Source organism: Lytechinus pictus, chromosome 1, assembly GCF_037042905.1.
Source record: "Lytechinus pictus isolate F3 Inbred chromosome 1, Lp3.0, whole genome shotgun sequence".
NCBI classification, from domain to species: Eukaryota; Metazoa; Echinodermata; class Echinoidea; order Temnopleuroida; family Toxopneustidae; genus Lytechinus; species Lytechinus pictus.
The window spans coordinates 28,246,679-28,269,357 of NC_087245.1; the positions used below are offsets into that span (position 1 = coordinate 28,246,679).

A 22,679-nucleotide genomic window follows, 5' to 3' on the forward strand; every position below is an offset into this window, starting at 1 on the left:
TTATTTCCCCTTTTCCCTTCACTGCTTGTCTCTCTCTCTTTTCTTTTCTGCGGGGGGGGGGGGGGGCAAGGACCACACGCCCCTAGATCTTCGACTGCCGAAAGCAAGGTCCTTTCACTTCTGTTTAATTTCAATACCTTTGTGGTAAAAATAGCTGGATAAAATATATATTTTTTAATGTTCATCGTACTCTGCCCATGGAGCTAATGGGCAGAGGCCGTCCTTTATAACCTTATTTTCTTCACCCGCTTTCTTTCTTTTGCTTGTCCTTTCATTAATCTATCTTTCCCTTCATTTGCTTATCTTTCTCTAGATTTCCACGTCCCTTCTTATTCTCTCCCTTTCCTTCCTCTCTTCCCTTATCTCCCTTTCCCTTTTCTTTCTCTTAATTCCTCTCCCTTTCCCTTATTTTCCTCCCCCTCTACTTATAATTCTTTTCCAGGGGTGGGGGCAAGGCCCCCCTGGGCCCCTCCCTCACATGGATCTGGGCATGTATGCATAAATGCGGGTTCATTTTCAACTTTCACAATTGATTTTAGCATCATACAACACAAGGTCAAGATGAAGCTACAAAATTAATATTTTTTTAATACAAAAAATGACAAATTGAAATCAGCCATGATTTGAATTAGGGAATGGTTTTTAATTCTTTTTTAATATAAACAATCATGACTTTAGATAATGACAGTACTTCTTATAGAGGTACAACTTCCATCCAGGACAAAACAAAAATAAAGGACTAATGATTTCTTCAACTTGGAGCTGATATGTTTGGGGAAAATCTAGATACTGTATTATCAAAGAATTTTCTTGTGATGACAGGGAATAATGTTACCATACTGGCTCAAAATTATCATGGTATTGACAGTATGAAATGACCAGATTTTCTTATAAGAATATGCAATTAACAAACTGCTCACAAGAACAGAGGAAACTTTGATTCAAAATAAATAATTTGGACTCATTGGATCAGTAAAGTTGTGCATAAAATTGATGCTTATGATTAATCATTTAAAGTTTCTTCTTTGAAAAAAAAATATGCAGATTTTCACCTTTTTTACTCAATCCTTTATTCCCAAATCAAACAAAATAAATGGGTGATACTTGGAATATCCATTCGTTGCATTTTAATAGACATCTGATGGGTGTTTCATAAAGCTGTTGGTACGATATCAGAGACTTTACAAATGACTGCTAATCCTTTCATAGCTAAATTACCATCAATGACGATAATTATGCTGGACATCATTTTCCACAAGAAAGGATCACCTGTCGTTCATTCAGTTGCTCGTAAATTAAGAACAGCTTTATGAAACACCCACTTAATCTGATGTTTTAATGATAATTTTACCTCATGGTTTGTACTAGGAGTGGGTTATAAATGGGTGATAGAATTCATCTGTTCCTTTTACCTTATCTCAACATGAAATAACAATATTTTTGGTCTCAAGATTTTGTGGGGAAATGGCGGCAATCTTTGATTTTAGGCTGGCACACCTTTTTGCCGGACCCGGAAAAAAAAAATATTGCCATTTCATGTTGAGTAAAATGAGAAAAAGGTATTGAGATTTAATCTCCGATACTGATTAAAAAATACTAGAATGTATATTCATTCAAACAACATAGAAATCAGCATCTAAGCCATGCAGGCACACTACACAAGTCGTTGCAATCCAGTTTTCAAAGAAACTGTAACATCATTTGATAGAAACATTCCAACCTATAAATTCTGAATGATCAGTATGAATACTGAAATTGAAATTCCATTCTATTTTTAGCCTTTCTGTAGGACTAAAAGCAAATTCAATTCCATATCATGATGACATCATCATCACCTGAAGCTTGAGGCTGATTTGGACTTTACTCTGACCACAAGGCTTGCAGCAAAGCGGAATTCTGATTTTATTATTCCTAACATCATGCTGAGCTTCAAATAAAATAATTCAACTCCTTGGAACTTTCCACTTGAATGCAAAATACGATTTGTTAGAAATTGTGTCACATTGGATTGTGTAACATGCACCAGGCTTAAGGATGTGGAGGAAACTTTTCAATGGATGAAATAACTTATAATTCTTTGTCTTTGAAATATAAAACGCTACATGTATATGCGTAGTAAAAAAATGACAATAGTCATACTGACAAATAAATCTTTATATTCTTGGTGTCAAGCTCGCTGTTAAAAAGTATGAATTTTCTTAATACTTCAATATAATAACAAGCTGTTCATTGAAACATTACATGATTTTAACATAAACACTGTTAGTAAGACAAGTTGCAACAAGAACATAATGTTAAGCAAATCAAAAAATAAAAACCGCTCCTCATTTTTTATACACTATATATATATACATAACTTTAGAAATGTGAATATACTGAAATATATATATTATATTCATACATTTCTCCTTCAAGGCAAGAACTTATCTTTACATTCCAAAAGCAAAATATTAACAAAAAAGCATTGCAGGCACGACAAATGGTTTCGCAAAATTTCAATTTTTTTTCTTTTACTGTAACATAAAAACAAAGTGTATAACTTGAACTAGAAACTGCCCTTCACCACATAAAAAAAATAAAAATAATAATTTGCTAGGAAAGTTTTAAGACTGTCATACTTTTCTTCAGGACATCAACATATCATCTGAACAATCTGGCAATGAGTCTACAACGTTCATCCATTAGTACATTTAATATCACAATATTCTAAACATTTATACAAATTCAGGTGCAACAAAAGTGATACATGTACAATAATACTTGTAATGAAAGGCTTCGCAATAACCACCTACATCTTAATGCAAAACACAGTCTTGTGGCGCACAAAAGCAAATAATACGTTTTCCTCTTTTGTTTTTCCTAACTCTCATGCTTACAGTTCTGGAAGATATGGCATGCAATATGATGAAACCCGAAATAAAAAATGTAACATTCATATTATGCTTCATACATGTTTTTAAGTGCATCACAAAGAGAATATTTGGAAAAATGATGTGAAAATTAAATCAATTACAAATGAATTTCAAATTCAAATAAGATATAGCCATCACACACAGCAATAAAAAGAGTACTTCTAATTCAGATAAATATCCATAGTACTATCCTAGAATGAGTTGATCGATCAATACTATTGATCCTTTTGAAGTATTTGATCATTGATACACAAATTGGTCTCAAAATGAATACATGAAATCAAGTGTTTGGCCTTTATCCCAGATAACCACCAAGGAGGCCATAGTCCTTAGAAGGTGTCAGGTAGACACATTGATCATACATGGACTTTCAAAATGGACCCTAAACTAGTAACAAGAAATTATTTTTTGGGATGAGAGCGGTCTCAGAGTATTCTAAAAGAGGAAGTTCACCCTGACAATAAGTTTATTGTAAAAAATGGCAGAAAAAAAATTGGTTAAGGTTTGAATAAAATCCATCAAAGATATAAAGAGTTATTGGAATTTTCATTTTTATTCATGACATGTGCAAGAAGCTTCCCATCAATGAAATGTCATTTTCTCAGAAAAACAAAAATGTTTTTTATTGTACCTTCAGTATATCAAATGGCAAATCATTTCATACCCACTTTGAAGAAGATCATTTTTTGTCATCATGAACTAACCATTAAAAACTTGAAATTTATGCATTTTATATTAAACACCATAATATGGGGCAGCTGCTAGTATATGACATCACAAATCAAAAAATTAACATTCAAATAACTTTCTTAATCTTTAATGGATTTTCCTAAAATCTTCACCAATATACAGTGAGTCCCACAAAAAACGAAACCGAGATTTAGCGATGATTTATCATAACTTAATCACAAATACAATAGACAAATGACCTATCATTTTAAATTTAATCAACAGATTACTTTTGTGCAATACAATAACACTTCTTGTTTACATACAACCTGCAAGCAGGCATGCTTTTTCAGTCTTCGATGTTGAGCAAAATAAAATAAGATACTCGTAGAAGAATAATAAATAATTATAATATGTCCATTTATATAGCGCAGTTACTATGTGCATATACTCAACTGCGCTTTGATACTTGGTATCATATTATTACCCGCTGTAGCTGAGTCGCCATATTAATAGGCGCTAAAGCATTCAAGGTATAAATCCTACCTGGTACCAATTCACCTCACCTGGGTCGAGTGCAGCACAATGTGGGTAAATTTCTTGCTGAAGGAATTACGCCATGGCTGGGATTTGAACCCATGACCCTTTGTTTCATAGTACGGAGACTAATCCACTGGGCCACAACGCTCCACGAACAGGAAGACAAACAATGATCAATGGTGAAAAAAATCATAGGTTTTTAAGAACAATAAAGGAAAAAAAATCATGTTCATGATGGAAGGAATTTGCATTTAGTGCATTTTCAAAGAAAAGATATTGAGCATGCTAGCTCTTGCATCGTCCCCACTTTTGTTCAAAAGAAATTTATTGTGGACATGGATAAGGGAATGAAGGTTTAATTTTTAAGAAAATAAAATCTAAAGACTCAAGACTCAAAACTCCATGCTCATTCTGCTGTGCTCTTTACAATTACCCTGTTATGTATATTCATAAAGTACATAAGCACACTGTAAGTAAAACTGCTTGCCTAGCAAGCATCGGTACGAAACATTACAGAATAGATACATTTTGTCCTGTTGAGAAAATCTCTACAGAATTAGACGGGTTTAGGTGCTGCAGAGTTTGGTCATAAGTTTCCATGCTTTTGGTCCTTTAGTATAAACCAATTAAAAATTCTGATAAAAACCAAGTTTTTTTAGCCCTGAGATTCAGGGCTCCATGGGGGGGGGGGGGGGGGGGTTTCCATGAAGATTTCATTGTGACTAAAAGTCTCATTTAAAATCCCGGTTGCGTGTGATTTAAAATGCATCATCGGACTGGTAAAATCATGCTAAGAGATAATGTGCAGTTGCATATTAATTAACAATATTGTTTGTTAGATATCATGTGCAAGTCATCAGTTGGGCATGACTTAAACACCCCCCCCCCCACTTCGATAAAATAACAAATCTTGGATTAGATAAAGTTTGCCCTGGAAATCTTTTAATCCTTCAAACTGCCAGGGTCTAAGGCAGCTTCAGATTTGCGATGCTAATCCAGTGACACAGAATGTTCCTGGGCTGATCAGAGTTCTAGTTTGCAGGGTGCTGAAGAGTTGCTTTATCTTCGCTACTGATGCAATGTGTGAGTCCTAAATTACGGTACCGCCTCTTTTGCATGGGAATCCGGCAAACGGCCTTTCTATAAAGAATCTCACATTTCATCAAAGGCAAGACAATGGGGAATGAAGGAAAGTTGCTGTGTAAAGACGCATAGCTCTTTTGTAGTGGGATTCCTGCAAGAAACCTCGGGACGTACCTATAAACAAGTGGGGACTCAAAGCGTAAGCTTTGTACCTAATCAGCAAATCCATCATCTAACAGTATATAGTATACTTTCTTTGGTGGTGTGGGGAGCCTTTCATCAACATTTTTGTCTGACAAGTTGTCAGATCTGACAACTTTCCTTGATCTTGATCGGCTGAGAAGTACGGCCACTACGGTATTTTTCGGATAAAACAGGATTTGATGGCGGAACGTCCTTTCATGAAACGCTCCTCTGATGACATAACACAACTACCCAGGAGGCCCAACTGAGGGTTATGCTTAGTAGATTTCAGAGGACTGTAAACTTAAATGAGGCAAAGCAAGAGGGATTGAGGGCAGTTGTCTTTGGCAAGTGCATAATGACAATCTTCGCCAAATGATGTCACGGAAGATGCATTGCAGATCTAAATTTGCCTATTATGTATCCTGTGGAAATCCGACTTTGCTTGTTCAAAATGATTGCTCTTTTGTTTTGAATCCTTATCCATATGAGGGAATAACCAGATACAGTACACTCTGCATATAAAGTCAACTTTCCAAAGTCAAATAGTCACCTAACTTGAAGCACTCTCCCAGACAAGAATATACAAAATATGTGTTAAAAACATATTCTAAGTGAAATTTTGCCCAAATCAAGATTTCTGTGATCTCAAGAGATTTGACTTAGCCTAGGCAGAGTAATATGTAGACCTGTTTGTGATACAAGATCAAGAAAATCTTAATATTTCTAACCTGTCCAGGACTATGCAGACTGATCTTCTCTCATAACCGCATGATCCAACCAGATAATTAATCCATTGGCTTCATGATCACTGTCTTAAGCCTAACATTTAAGAACTAATTGGTCAATGGTGAAAGCATCTCAGATGCTACATTCTCACAGAAGGTTCAAAGCAGTCCCTGACGCTGCCATGCTGTCATCATCGTTAAAACTTTTTCAATCAGTTTTTATCATGCTGACCGACTGAGCGAAAAGACCCAAGACCGGGTCCACTTGGTCATACCACCGCAGCTCCACATCCTGCCCGTGCTACGTTCATGTTGCTTGCTCGTGACCAGGAATCACGATGCGGATCGTACACCTCGACGCTACGCAGCCGGTTGGATCCATCGTACCCGCCCATCACAAAGATTTTGTTGTCGTAGATGGAAACAGCTGGCCAGGCTCGAGGTGTAATCATTGACCGGATGGAAGACCACTGCTGGGTTTGAGTGTTGTATCTGAAAGATGATAAAAATCAGGAGAGATGCTTCAGAACTACAATGCAAACACAGTCAATAAAATACAGGTACATTTAAATGTTGTATGTTAAATGCACTGAGTTTGATGACACAACTTCAACTCATAGCAATGTTGTCATCAGGATTCAAGCAGCAGCATAAAAAAAGAAGAGATGTCTGTTTCACTTTGAAGAAACAGCTTTCCCAAATAGACTTTTACATATGTTAGGTTTCATTCCAAAATCAGCACTTATATTGCACCATGTGACCTGTAAATATAAAACCTCATGGCAAAACTAAACTAAATTTTCAATACAATTATTCAATTTTCAATTCAAGAGAGTCTGCCAATATGGTGACACAACATTTGCTCTTGTGACATTTGCTATGGTCTTAATATCTCAGAGGGCATAGGGTTAGAGTAAAGAATGTAATAGAGTTTTTGAATTAAAGATAAGGATTAGGGTTTAATTAGTTTTGGAGGTTAGACTTCAGGTTTGGCTTAAAATGCAGATTTTTCATCAGAGCAATTGTCGCTGGAGCAAATGTCATGGAACCGCCAATACATTTGACATTGCCACCTCTCACCTTTCAGCAATATTAAAGAACTGGTCAGTATGTCGTAACCGACCTCCGACAGCATAGATATAATGATCCATGGCAACCAAGGCTAAACCTGACCTCGCTTTCTCCATCTCCGCCACAAAGTGCCATTCTTGAGTCTCGGGATCGTAGCACTCGACGCTGGCCCTCTCTGTTCGGTAGCTCTTGTCGTAACCACCTTATTTCAGGAAAAAAACAAGAGGGAATAAAAAAGGGTAATGGTGACATTGATGATGACGATAATCATCAGAATTATCATGATGATGATGATGAATGTAATCATATTGAAATAGTGATCTCGGTTTAAAATGGTGATGATGATTGAGATGACAATGATGATGATGGTGATATAAGAGTAATGATAGAGATAATGATGATAAACATGATGATGTTCATGATGACAATTTTATTGATGAAAACAATGAATATAGTTGATGAAATTGGAGTTGATGGCGATGATGAATATAATAATGAAGATGATAAAGATGACAATGACGAAGGAGGTAATGATTATGATTATGAAAATGATGATGAATAATGATGATGATGACAATGATTATGACAATGATAACAATGATGATGAAGAAGTTACCTAGTCCTTTTGTATCCTCATTTGCCTTTATTCTTTATCATTTCATGTATGTAACTTCATTTTTATTCTATATTTAATTAACTCAATAATGAAGATAGATGAATACAATTAAATTGGATTCAAAGATTAGCATGGTATAGAATACCACCTGTTTATCAAATGACGAACCACCAGCATACCATACCAGCAAAAACTACACATAGATGAAATTAATAGTTATACAAACAGGTCTGGAATATATTACATCTAACCATATTTTATCAATCTGCCCATGATATCAGAATTATTCATGATGACACGCTCTATCTGATCTGATCTGATTGACTGATTAAAATAAATTCCATCTGTTGCGTTATCAGTAAACAAAACATATGGACTGCTTCTACCATATGATAGAACAAAAATGCATATGTGGGGGCGCGGTGGTCGAGTGTTTAAGACTCTTGTTTTTCAATCTGAAGGACATGGGTTTGATTCCAAGCCATGGCATATTTTTCTTCAGCAAGAAATTTACCCATATTAAGCTGCACTCAACCCAGGTATAAAGGTAAATGGATACCGGCAAGAAGTAATTCCTCAAAAAGCTGGGCACACCAGAATCGGTAGACTAGCTTTGCCGGGTTAATATATGAGTGCCTTGAGCACCTAGCAAGGTGGATCCTTATGCTATACAAATCCTATACCATTATTACATGTACAAATAACACCCTTTTTTAATCATGTCCTATTCTGTGAGGTACACATCTCAGGGTTTAGTGTCTTCATTATCGGTGACATGACATTTGCTCCTGCTACATTTGCTCCGGTCTTACTATCTCAGAGGGCATAGGGTTATAGTTAGGATTGTAATAGAGTTTTTGGTTCAGAATAATGTAAAGATAAGGATTAGAGTTTATTTAATTTTGGAGGTTAGGTTTTATGTTTGGCTTAACGTGCAGATTTTCAATCAGAGCAATTGTCGGAAGAGCAAATGCCACTCTCTGAACACTAGACTGTAGGTTACCTGCAACATAAAGCTTCCCGTCGCACACTGCCACACCACACCCACTTCTCCTCTGCTTCATGGAGGGTGCAAAGGTCCAGAAATCATTGCTAGGGTCGTAAACCTCCACTGCATTGTGACTGGTGTTGTTGTCTTCACCTCCTAATGTACATACACAAGGAAAAAAAATAGGAGGGTAATGAAAATAAAGCCCGGGGGCTCTTTCACAGATTTCACAAATTGTAAGTCATGCGTATAAAGTGCCAAAACATGTATGATGTGAGATGTGTAATCTCATTTTGAGTAGCTAGCGTCCCCAGAAATGGATGTGAGCACTAGTCTGCTGGCACAGACCCCGATTGAAACTTTGATCAACATGAGGGTCTTAACATTAAGACTAGCACAAATACAAATTGCCGAGAGGGTCCTTCTGTGCACAAGTCACTGCCAGGGAGTTTAGAATGCATTTTCAGACCATTTTCCCTGAGTGAATGGTTTTCACAGCAAACTATTTTACCATTGCAGTGGTACATTATAGCACATTCAATTTGAAAGCAAATTTACATCACACCTACATGTACATGTAGCTCCTTGTGAATTTGTTAATCGATCCTCACAAGCAGGATGAATGCTTTATGATTGTGACCAAAAATAGTGAATAAATCTTTAAAATAACGCCTCTGAATGATGATAACTGTACAAAATCAAATTATATTTTCATGCACATTGTAAACTACATGTACTTTGATTATGGGATGAATAATGGTGAGATCCAGTATATCTGAGAGCCGCTGACAGCAGATGCTTAAAAATTGATAATGCTACCAGGGGAGATCACACATCACCGTTTTAGATGGCATTAGATGGCACTATAGAGTTTGGCCAATTGCTTTCAGTGGGTTACTGTGGTTCACAATTTCTTTGAAATGTGTACTTGCCTATTAAGCAATATGTGTCTTATTGTAACCCCATGAAAAAAAACGGTCACACTCTGTAATAAGATGCTCTGATTGCTTAATAGAGACATCTGTATTAAGCCCCTTATAAATTCTATAATTATTATTAGTAGTAATAGTATTATTATCAGTATTAGTACCATTATTATTATTGTTATCATTGTTATTATTGTAATTATCATCATCATCATCATCATCATCATCATCATCACCATCACCAATTTTGGGGGCGAATTGACGCAAACTATCATCTCAGCCAGCAATGTGTGATTTGCCCCTTAAGGCAAAAACTGATCTGAAAAAACTGCTCACAGTTTTCACATCCAATGAATCATGTTTGAAATGAAAGCGAGACATATCTGATTATAGTTTGATCTTTTCAAGCATCCCAATTTAAAGATGATTCACACATGTATGCCTCTAGTGCAGTCTAATGATCTATTAATCCTGATGCATAAGCGAAACCATCAAAACCTTTTTGTAAGCCTATTATAAATATCAAAGGGCATAAACCCGGAATCTCATTAGTAAAAACGACTGATCAAATACCCACAGCTGTGAAATGGGTGATGATCTTTATTTTCAAACTAATAGAAAGGTTAATCATGTTTTTTAGAAAGACTGATTAAAATTTGCATGTGTCAATATTTCAGGGTAAAAGAAATAATGAATGACATCACCAACTCTCTCAATGCCTATCACTGGGTTGTAGCTATTTTGTGAGATATATGCAAAATTCTTAAATGTCATAACATTCCTATTTTCATCAAATTTTGATAGAATTTTCAGTGTTATACGTGTTTGATTTTTATATTTTTATTCAAATGTATTTGGGGGAAGGGGGGGGGGGAGTGAACTTGTTCTGTGAATTTCAATGCCAAATGAGTCTGGCCCATATGTCTAGGTACACATGCGCAGTCACACACTCCATCCACCCACTAGTGCACACAAATATATCCAGGGGAGTGATACATGAAGATTTTTATCAGTGATTTTCATCAACACATGTTAAAAGCTACTGAAAATTCTTGCATCTGATTGGCTGAGAGCAAATAAGTCAGTGAGAACCCCTGACAAACTAATCATGATAGGCTCTCCTGGTGTGGATTCTCATCTAATTAATCTAATTAATATTTCACTTCAAACTGTGATCATGATTTAAAGGTAAAAAAAGAAATTGTGTTTCATTGTTATTGTAAGAAAGTTACAAAACAAATAACCTTTTATCATAACATTTATGAGGCGCCGAATGTACCATTATTATATAGAACAATTATTTGTTATATAATCATTATTTATTAAATAATAACTATTATTTATATATAATTTACATTTTATTTGTAAATAACTACTATTATATAAAATATCATTTCTAATTATTTATATATAATTCCAAGTAATACTTCATTATTTGTAAATAATAATAGTTCGACATTCCATTATTTATAAATAATGATTATTTGTTTTTCATTATTTATAAATAATGATTATTTGTTTTTCATTATTTATAAATAATGATTATTTGTTTTTCATTATTTATAAATAATGATTATTTGTTTTTCATTATTTATAAATAATGATTATTTGTTTTTCATTATTTACAAATAATGATTATTTGTTTTTCATTATTTATAAATAATGATTATTTGTTTTTCATTATTTATAAATAATTTGTTGAGTTTTTCATTATTTATAAATAATGATTATTTGTTAAATAATGAAAACGTCTACTTCATTATTTATAAATAATTTTTTCGAGTGCACCATTATTCTCATTATTTATAAATAATCATTATTTAATGTTCGAGTTTTCCATTATTTATAAATAAAGATTATTTGTTAAATAATGAAATATCTACTTCATTATTTATAAATAATAATTTTGTTTCAATATCCCATTATTTATAAATAATCATTATTTATAAACAATTTTTACAGTTTGCCATTATATACAAATAATCATTATTTATATACAAATAACCATTATTTATTAAATAATGCCATTATTTATTAAATAATGCCATTATTTATTAAATAATGCCATTATTTATTAAATAATGCCATTATTTATTAAATAATGCCATTATTTATTAAATAATGGAAAACTCGCTATAACATGCAAATGTGGGACCGCCCATGATATGAATATTCATGATGCGATTTCCTTTTTCGTGATTTTTCTTCACAAATTTTTGTCCATTTCCTCTTCATAATGACATTTCTTGAAGCAATTTTCTAGGGATATGGTCTGATTGTAATATTCTTCATTTTCTATATAACTTCGTCTTCGTAGAAATATCAAAAAGTGTAATTTTATACGATTTTTCCTACAGTTCACAATCCCCATAGCCGCGCCTGTACGGTAGGGACAACCGGTGAATCGACGGAGTGCTCTTCATCGAAATACTACGTTGGTTGGTCCCCGGAAGTGGCGGGCGGAATTTAGCCCGAATCCTCGATGGAAGTCGATCAAGTGCATATGAGCTGAGAGAGTGAAATATCAGTGTACTTGTACAGGCCCTTCTACTTTTTATAAATATTTCTTGTTGCTTTTTTTGTTAAGTTAATTTTTCCTGGTGTAGAGATAAGTTTCAGTTCTAATAATGCACTTCAAATACATTTTGGAGTGTCTGTTTGAGGCGTTTGGGGCGATTTCACCCTGGCCCCAAAATGCTCGCAACGACAATACGGGGGCATGATGACCCCTAAATTTTTAAAAACTTATTTTTCTATTGAAAATTATCACAAAATTCACCAAAAGTGTGCACGAAAGCCTTCGTATTTCACTTTTAAAACTCCAAAAAGTGCCCAAATGACAAGCTTGGTCGCTTCGCTGTGTCGCTTTCAACTTGAGAACGTTTACGCGTCTGCTCCCCCCCCCCCCCTCCTCCGAAAGAAATTCTGTATACGGCCATGCTCTAAAGAGCCTGGCACATTGATTTATGTATACTTTCATTTTCATTATTTTTATCTCATTATCAACATGGCCTTACGCAGAATTTTTTCCAGGGGGGCCGGGGCCGGAGCATGACGCGCGTAAACTTTCTCAAAAAAATCTTGAAAGCGAGACAGCCACGGGACGCAAGCCCAAATGACAAGCTTTGTCGCTTCGCTGTCTCGCTTTCAACTTGAGAACGTTTACACGCGTCTGCCCCCCGGGGGGGGCACTCGACCAAAAAAGTGGTAGGGGTGTGCCGCGGGCGAGACAAAAAACGGGGGCCTTGGAGCGGGCGAATTGTAAAAAGGAGGGTCCTCGGAACGGGCTTCGAAACTACAAATGTTTGTGAAAACGGGGGTCCTTGGAACGGGTCGCCTGCTTGCGAGTGCGTATGCATCCCTATGGAACGTGCATGCAGCTAGCCCGGCGGCACGACTGACGGGCGTGCTAGCGCAGAGGCGATGGTCGGACAGCGAGCTGCGGCCGCTTTTCACCAAAATTGCGACCGGAACGGCGTACCGGAAAATATGCGAAGCCCTGGAGCGGATTTTTTTCCTCTTTTTTCTCGAGAAGAAGAAAATGCTATGCTTTGGAGCGGCTTTCTTTGTTCTTTTTCTCAATAAGACAAAAATGCTATGCCTCGGAACGGAAATTTGAGTGTAAAAATGGGGGTCCCCTCCGCGGCACATACCCACTATGCATTATATACTGAGTGCCCCCCCCGGGGTCTGCCCCCACCCCCCGAAAGAAATTCTGTGAACAGCCATGCTCAAAAGAGCATATGGCACATTGATTTATATGTACTTTTCATTTTCATTATTTTTATCACATTATCATCATGGCCTTACACAGAATTTTTACCGGGGGGGGGGGGGGGGGGGCAGCTAGGACGCGCGTAAAGTTTCTCAAAAAAATCTTGAAAGCGAGACAGCGACGCGACCAAGCTCAAATGACAAGCTTGGTCGCTTCGCTTTCTCAAGATTTTTATGAGAAAGTTTACGCGCGTCCTGCTCCCCCCACCCCCCCCCCCCCCCCCCCGGAAAAAATTCTGCGTAAGGCCATGATGATAATGAGATAAAAATAATGAAAATGAAGTATACATAAATCAATGTGCCAGGCTCTTTAGAGCATCGCCGTATACAGAATTTCTTTCGGAGGAGGGGGGGGGGGGGGGGGGGGGAAGCAGACGCGTAAACGTTCTCAAGTTGAAAGCGACACAGCGAAGCGACCAAGCTTGTCATTTGGGCACTTTTTGGAGTTTTAAAAGTGAAATACGAAGGCTTTCGTGCACACTTTTGGTGAATTTTGTGATAATTTTCAATAGAAAAATAAGTTTTTAAAAAATTAGGGGTCATCATGCCCCCGTATTGTCGTTGCGAGCATTTTGGGGCCAGGGTGAAATCGCCCCAAACGCCTCAAACAGACACTCCAAAATGTATTTGAAGTGCATTATTAGAACTGAAACTTATCTCTACACCAGGAAAAATTAACTTAACAAAAAAAGCAACAAGAAATATTTATAAAAAGTAGAAGGGCCTGTACAAGTACACTGATATTTCACTCTCTCAGCTCATATGCACTTGATCGACTTCCATCGAGGATTCGGGCTAAATTCCGCCCGCCACTTCCGGGGACCAACCAACGTAGTATTTCGATGAAGAGCACTCCGTCGATTCACCGGTTGTCCCTACCGTACACGCACGCCTATGGGGATTGTGAACTGTAGGAAAAATCGTATAAAATTACACTTTTTGATATTTCTACGAAGACGAAGTTATATAGAAAATGAAGAATATTACAATCAGACCATATCCCTAGAAAATTGCTTCAAGAAATGTCATTATGAAGAGGAAATGGACAAAAATTTGTGAAGAAAAATCACGAAAAAGGAAATCGCATCATGAATATTCATATCATGGGCGGTCCCACATTTGCATGTTATAGCGAGTTTTCCATTATTTAATAAATAATGGCATTATTTAATAAATAATGGCATTATTTAATAAATAATGGCATTATTTAATAAATAATGGTTATTTGTATATAAATAATGATTATTTGTATATAATGGCAAACTGTAAAAATTGTTTATAAATAATGATTATTTATAAATAATGGGATATTGAAACAAAATTATTATTTATAAATAATGAAGTAGATATTTCATTATTTAACAAATAATCTTTATTTATAAATAATGGAAAACTCGAACATTAAATAATGATTATTTATAAATAATGAGAATAATGGTGCACTCGAAAAAATTATTTATAAATAATGAAGTAGACGTTTTCATTATTTAACAAATAATCATTATTTATAAATAATGAAAAACTCAACAAATTATTTATAAATAATGAAAAACAAATAATCATTATTTATAAATAATGAAAAACAAATAATCATTATTTGTAAATAATGAAAAACAAATAATCATTATTTATAAATAATGAAAAACAAATAATCATTATTTATAAATAATGAAAAACAAATAATCATTATTTATAAATAATGAAAAACAAATAATCATTATTTATAAATAATGAAAAACAAATAATCATTATTTATAAATAATGGAATGTCAAACTATTATTATTTACAAATAATGAAGTATTACTTGGAATTATATATAAATAATTAGAAATGATATTTTATATAATAGTAGTTATTTACAAATAAAATGTAAATTATATATAAATAATAGTTATTATTTAATAAATAATGATTATATAACAAATAATTGTTCTATATAATAATGGTACATTCGGCGCCTCATAAACATTCAGTATGGTACTGTTTGATCTACAAGATTCAATGCAAAAAAAAGATATTGAAACAATGCAACTTTTTAACAAAGCACATTTTGCATTAAATGGGAAAGTTTTAAGAAGTAAAATTATTTCAAGTTTTGCCAGGAATACTAAAATCAGAATTCTGCTTTGCTGAAAGCCATGTGATCAGAGTGAAGTCAAATTGACTTCAACTTGTAGCCAACGATGACGCTATTACGATTTGGAATTGAATTAGCTTTATTCCTACATGTACATGAAGGCTCAAAATATGCTGGAATTTTGATTTCAGTATTCCTATCGCTGTTTGGAAGTTTGATCATTTAAGATTTTACAGGTTTGAATGTTCAAGTGCTTTTACAGTTTCTTTGAAAATAGCCACACTACAATCACAGTTCTATATATAGAGAGCGCATTTGGCAAAAAAAATTGATGTGCACACTGGCATGCAACGCGATTGCACTATCTGACTGCAACAAGTGGCCCATTGTATATCAGTGCAAATCTCATCACAAGTCAGCACACACGTTGTAACAACTCAGCAAAATGCGACATCTCAATGGCACCTCCTCTTTTACCCATATGTCGACTCTCGACTGCGATGCAGCAGCACAGTAAATTGGTTGTGACATTATCGTCTAGGACAAAATCTGATTGTGGATGACATTAAAATCGCAGAAGATTTGACATGTGGAATCTCAGTGATTCGGTCTGCAATTCTTCTGCAACAAATCAGATCACCTTTGCAGCATGTTGCAGGTTGCGCACACTCTACAATTTTGTTGCAATCGGATCTTAGTACAACTGCGTCACAAAATGTGCTTTAGAATGAGGACTCCTTACCACACATGACTACTCACCTAGTGCATACAGAAGACCACCAAGGCTGGACACTGCGACGAAGGACCTCGGCACACCCAGACAGGCACCAGGGTTCCAACGTTTCAACAATGGGTTGTAACATTCTACTTGACCTAGGTACATGGTGTCATCGTCATGGGAACCGTTGAAGGCACACTCACCACCGATGGTGTAGAGGTGGCCATCCAGGGTAGCCACACCTACTGCTGTTCTGGAGATTTCCATGCTCTCCTGAAGATGAGTTAGAAAATGAAAAACACCCCACGTTGAGATTTTCTGCCCAACTTTGGCAAAAGGAAGCAAGTGAAACATCAGTCAAATTTGAGTTATTGTTGTTTCTGAAACACCCTTTGTATGTTGCACGTTCAGGCAAACTTTGGGGAAGAAATGATCGCTCTATGGAAAGATATTGAAGAAAATATGCTGTTAAATTTAATTGATGCCTATGTAAATGATGAACACACATTGCTCATTTACAAAAAATGATCCTTAATACAACTTCAGCTTTCAGATGGATGGTTGCTTTCTTAGTGATATTCAACAGGAAACACTGAATAAAAGTACAGTGATGGTGCATTCTATAAAATAGTAATGGACACTTAAACCATGACCATAGTCCAGTTTTGCAATAACCTCCAAAATCATAGCTGCTACTTTAGGGACTGAGGGAGGGGGGTGGGCAGACTGTCCACCCCCTGCCCCCTGACAGATACCTTTTTTCTTCTTTCTTTTTCATTGCTTGTACTTTTTTTTTTAACAGGAAAAAAGTGTTTCTGGAAATGGTAGTGACCCTTGACTTCTTTTTTTAGGTCATCAAAAATTGTTTGCCCCTCTTCATGAGGATATCCAGAAACACCATTACTCATAGCGAATGGACATTAATTCATCCAAGATTTTAATTTCAAGGAATAAACAAGGAAAAGTGAATACATATTATACCGTCAAATCCACTGTGTGAACAAAGCATTATTTAAAATTCTCATACCTGCTCATTCTCACAAACAAATGTCTGTGGTTATTGGGTGGCCATGTCCAAACTCATTTTGGGTCTTTTCTTACTTTGGTGAAATACCAATAAACTTTGTAATTTTGTCTTAACTCAATGACTATCCTTACCTGAGGTATCCATCTATTGTGAACTGCATCATATCTCTCACAGCTACTCAGCTGACAATCCAAGTCATTCCTTCCTCCAACGACATAGATACTCTGTGGTTGAGACCTGCTACCAATCAATGCCAATGCCTGGTTATCATTCCTAATCCTCAAGGCATTTGCCACCTGATCCTGGCACTTAGTACAACGATTGATCAGTTCAGACCTGTAGACGTTCTCCAAGAGGTAGTCCTTCCCTAGAAGCGCAAAGCGGACATTCTCCAACACGCTGCAGCAGCAATGGCTGCGGTTACGGAGGTCATAGTTCAGCCATGAAATGGCAGCCTCGTAGACTTCCTCCTCTCCGTCGACCTGGAGCTGGTCGCTCTTTAGCAGGTCGACGACGTCCTGTTCAGGCATGAGGAAGAATTCTTCAGTCCCAACAACTTCCTGGAAGTGTTGGTAGATGAATCGACGGGAGGCATTCTCAAGGTCTCGACAAGAATACATGTCAGCGAAAGAGTGAATTCCTATAAAGACAAAGAAAAATTACAAATAGACATCATAAGATATCATATCCTTCTAAAAATTCATTAACAATTTAAAAATAACATCATTATTTGTTTTCATAGGAATCACCTCATGATTTTGCCAATGTATATAGAAGGGGTTCTAATGCTGCACACCCGATTTCCCATAAAATAAATAACACTCTCTGTGCACTAATTTCTTAGATCAAATTAATGTAGGAAAATATGGAACTCAAGAGAAAAAATGCAAACATTCACAGTTTTTCTATGATTATTGTGATTTATTGCAGCCTCTATGGAAAATCTGAACAGGGATCATTTCATTTGCCATTGAAATTGATATGTAATGAGAGGGGTGTAGCTACATGTACAGGACCTACGTAGCAAATTGGACCTTACCATAACAGAAAATAATTGACTTACCAAGGCAGTTACTGGCATCAAGTTGTGACTGTAAGAATGTACTACACACATTACGAAGACTACCCATGTTCAACATGCTGGCCCCAGCGAGCACAATCTGAACGTTCTCTACATCAATCTCAATTGTACCCGTGTAGATAAAGTTCAAGATGATTTCCATGGCAACGGGGTCGATGCCGCGTATCTCCACATGACTTTTTGCCGACTCCAGCATGCCGTTGGTGAACATGGCTCGAAGGTACGGGGAGCAGCCCGCAAGAACGATCCGGTGGGCATGGAATTCCTGGTCCTCCACACAGAGGACGATATCACAAAGTTCATGTTTACGCCGGAGATCATTCATAACCTGAATATCAGATAAGAACAGAAGAAAAATTATGTCAGTGATTACTCACTTTAGCTTTATTAACACTATCATTTATCCACTATTCTAAATCGAAATTCATGCAGCCTCTAAAGCGAAATACACATTGTAAAAAATTCAAGGGTGAATGGGGAAATTTCTTTTTTTCAATGACTTCATGCGCTAATGGTTCCTTAGAAAGACCAGCATACATTTGATGTATGTTTATATTAATATTCATCAGTTTTTTCATAATAAAGAAATAATTGTCAATGTACTTTAATATAAAGTCAAAGGGCTTGAGGAAATGTGGGACACAGGGAATTTTCTGTTATTTTCAATGACTTCATGCACTACTGGTTCCTTAGAAAAACCAGCATATATTTGATGTATACAAATATTGATCAGTTTTTCAGAAAAACAAATAACTGTCGATGTACTTTAATAAATCAAAAGGCTTGAGGGAAGCCATAATCATTTATAGTCGTTTTTAGAACAACATGATCACCAGAATACTTGTAAAAATGTACAAGAACTTTATAAGGACACAAAATACCCGATAATCATTCTTCGCATTCACACCAACTCCAAGCAGACCCTTTTGCACCATGGTCTGATTAGCAGGCAAGATATGCAAGACAAAATTGCTAGCTCCGCAACGCACATTGTGGGTCTAAAAAGCACTATTCGCTGGGTTGAGAAAGTTCACATAACTTGCTTTTCACACTGTGAGAATACCTGCAACCTCGAAATGTTCTTGCAACATTGACAAGTACATGCTATTTATTTATTCTTTTTTTTCGGGGGGGGGGGGGGGGGAGATAATACCAGTATTTTGCTTTCACATAGGAAAAGATACCTAATATTTTCTGACTGGGGTAGATCAGGGTAAATTTCCTTGATAAGATGATACCTGGTATTCTTGAACTTCAAGTTAATCTGAATATGGCTTTTTTATAAACTTGATCTCCAGGAAATCTTGACTTACTTGAAAGGCACTGTTGATGTGCACCGTGATGGTATACGTCCTTGAGTGAATCATGATGGCAGCCAGGCTTCAACATATAGTCCCAACTGAAAAAGTCTTGCGCTTCCACAAACTCAGCAGCTGCTTTGTCTCCGAGCTCCGACACGATACAGGCACTTGTTACAGATATCCCCGCATCAGAGCAGGATATGCTTGGTTGGGAAGAGTCGAGGTGGGTTTGGGTACATGGGGTGTGGTTGGTCTGGCCATGAGATGCCCAAGCAACATGTCACATTGGATGAACTGTTCAATCCTGCAGATGTGGAGAGAAAGAAATTAACACTTATTCTTATTATTACACAGGAAACCAATTGAAAGAATTTTGCTTGTTATTTGCTAATTCTCACTTGGACTGATTTTTTGCACTTCTCCTATACTTACATATACTTCCCTCCCTCGCATTGTAAAGCAGGAAGAATAATAAGTTTCAATCACACGAAGAGACACAGCCACATTGAGTAGATGGGAAGATCATTTGCTGAAGTAATTTCACAGTCCATAGGATGATCACCAAGCGGCAATTGCACAGTGCTTGCTTTCATAGGATTAGGGTGTGCAGAAAACCATTAAGAGGTCAGACAATGACCATTCTCCCTAAAGTCAAAGAAAACAGAAAATAAATACACAAGGAAAACTAAATCAAACTTTAAAAAAATATAGTATAACGAAAACACTGAAAATGTCCATTCAGATTACCTATTGAGCCCCAAACCCAACAAAGTATGAAGTGTTTTTATTATACTATATATTTTTTAAAGTTTATTTTGTTTTCCTTGGGTATTAATTTTCTGTTTTCTTTGGCTTTTGAGAGAATGGTCATTGTCTGACCTCTTAGATCTCTTAATGGTTTTCTGCACACCCTAATCCTATGAAAGCAAGCACCATGCAATTGCCACTTGGTGATCATCCCATGAACTATATGGCTAAGGTCTATAGGAAAACATGTTTTATCCTGAAATCTACAGTTACACTATATGACATCATACATCATTGTCTGCCCAAGCCAGTTTAATGATTTTTTTTTAATTAAAAGAAATTGATATCTAAATCATTTCATACATAACACTCAAAGCACAAATCGACACAACTCTACATAACTATGCAGGCATTTGACTGTAGATGCCTTACTTATGCAGCACTGAAATTTAGAAATCAAGCCCCCCCCCCAAAAAAAAATATAGATAGGATACCAACTGCTGACGTCTCTTGCTATCAAAGACTACATCAAACAAAGAGGCAATCAATATACAACGCACAATCTAGGAACAGCATGTTTTTTTCCATCTAGAATAGGTCAATACAGAGGATTTTTAATCATAATCTGGAGATTTAATTACGTTAGTTATCCCTCGGGAGTGAGATCTAAAACCATTATTCTTGTCATGCTAGGGGATCTCAATATGTCCATGTTCTATTCTTCCACACACTGTACATGTAGATCGATGGAAATCAAATTTTGCCGTTCTCTACAATTCAAATCAGAATTAAGTGTATGGCTTTGATACCAGATGAATCGTGACTGAAATTCCTGTGTATGGACGCAGACTGGATACTTGTTTGCTGTATATGTTGCTAATTATAACTTTGTTCCAGACACATGTGAAATCATTATACTGTGTATTAAAGCAGCATGAATAAACTACACATGCATACTTCATAGAACAGTCATTCTCAATTACTTTTGTTGAAGCTCCACATTTCTTGTTGAAAATCTGACTGCACTGCTCCACTAGCGCTAACGAGCGAAATATTGCTGAGGGGCCCCTGGTGTGCTCGAGGTCCGCGGAGCCCCTTGAAGCTTTGGAATATGAGGCTTTTTAAATGGCCAAGAGGGGATCTAATTAATATCAATACAAGAAACACAAATGCAAACAAACTTCACAATTTATTATTTTTCAAATGATAAGTGAACCTTTTCACAATATACCAGTGATACCGCTAGTCACGAGGGCATGCACACATCACAGCAGGCAATACCTTAATTGCAGCATTTCTCTTTCACAACCTTGGATTTTAAATAATCGGCTTCGTAAACAAAGTTTCTGATTTTAATATGTCTAAAACTCCTTACTTCTGTGAAAATTATTTGATTAAAACTTACCCAATTTACTTTTCGTGATGCCACACGTTTATGCAAATTAAGAACGTAGTTTTATATCTGAATATATGTCACCACATTTTTCGATATGATGTGCTTTGCCAGTAGTCCAAGTTGTTGATTAAAAGCATGGCTTGTCAAGTATAAGTGTGTTAAATCATTGATTTATTGTCATCATTTCAAATGCTGCATCTGAGCAATTCCATCAATTATAATCTGGAAATGCGAAATTACTGGCCGTAAAAATAGTTCAAAACGTGATAGATATCCGACTAACGCTATCAGATCACTTGTGATCATAGAGATAATTTGTATACCTCTATCGTGATTCACATGAATCCATACACCAAGCATATAAAAACCATAACGTTATAGTAAATACAAATAAAATCAATAAAGACTTGGGTTTAAAATATAACTGACTTGTTTTTCCCTTTGTGTAAAATTATCATCAAACATCAATTCTACATGTAGAATTGCATATTTTCCCCTTTTTTTTCATACCGGCTCCCACGCGCCACTCCGCAAGGCTCGGTGCGCCACAAGTGGCGCGCGCGCCGCTATTTGAGAATCCCTGTCATAGAACATATTATTTTATGTCCATTATGCCACTATATACATGTACAGTACTATATTCTGTTCAATCAAATCATCTATGGGACTACATGATATATATATATACAGTATGGAAATATTTATTGTGTACTTTGATTTGAACTGAACAAGGTTGTACTTATATACTCCCATTGTCTGAACCAAATACTGAAGACCAACATCTTCCATTATTGCTGTGGCACAATAGATCATATAAAAGCACCTCGACACCTTTCAAGGT

General features: G+C 36.0%; 1 protein-coding gene across 2 annotated transcripts; it reads right to left on the minus strand.

Moving 5' to 3' along the window:
- Window positions 1-622: 622 nt before the first annotated feature.
- On the minus strand, window positions 623-21,583 carry LOC129260444 (kelch-like protein 17). 2 transcript variants are annotated; one of them, XM_064099619.1, is made up of 8 exons: window positions 21,426-21,583; window positions 19,708-19,999; window positions 18,377-18,722; window positions 17,445-17,953; window positions 16,328-16,559; window positions 8,806-8,946; window positions 7,196-7,388; window positions 623-6,607 (listed from the first exon to the last, which is right to left on the minus strand). In XM_064099619.1, the coding sequence occupies exons 2-8, from the start codon at window positions 19,759-19,761 to the stop codon at window positions 6,385-6,387; spliced, it is 1,698 nt and encodes a 565-aa protein (XP_063955689.1). In that variant the 5' UTR covers window positions 19,762-19,999; window positions 21,426-21,583; the 3' UTR covers window positions 623-6,384. The 2 variants fall into 2 exon arrangements, with proteins under 2 accessions (XP_063955689.1, XP_054754399.1); XM_054898424.2 differs by lacking the exon at window positions 21,426-21,583 and adding an exon at window positions 20,128-20,342.
- Between the last annotated feature and the right edge of the window lie 1,096 nt (window positions 21,584-22,679).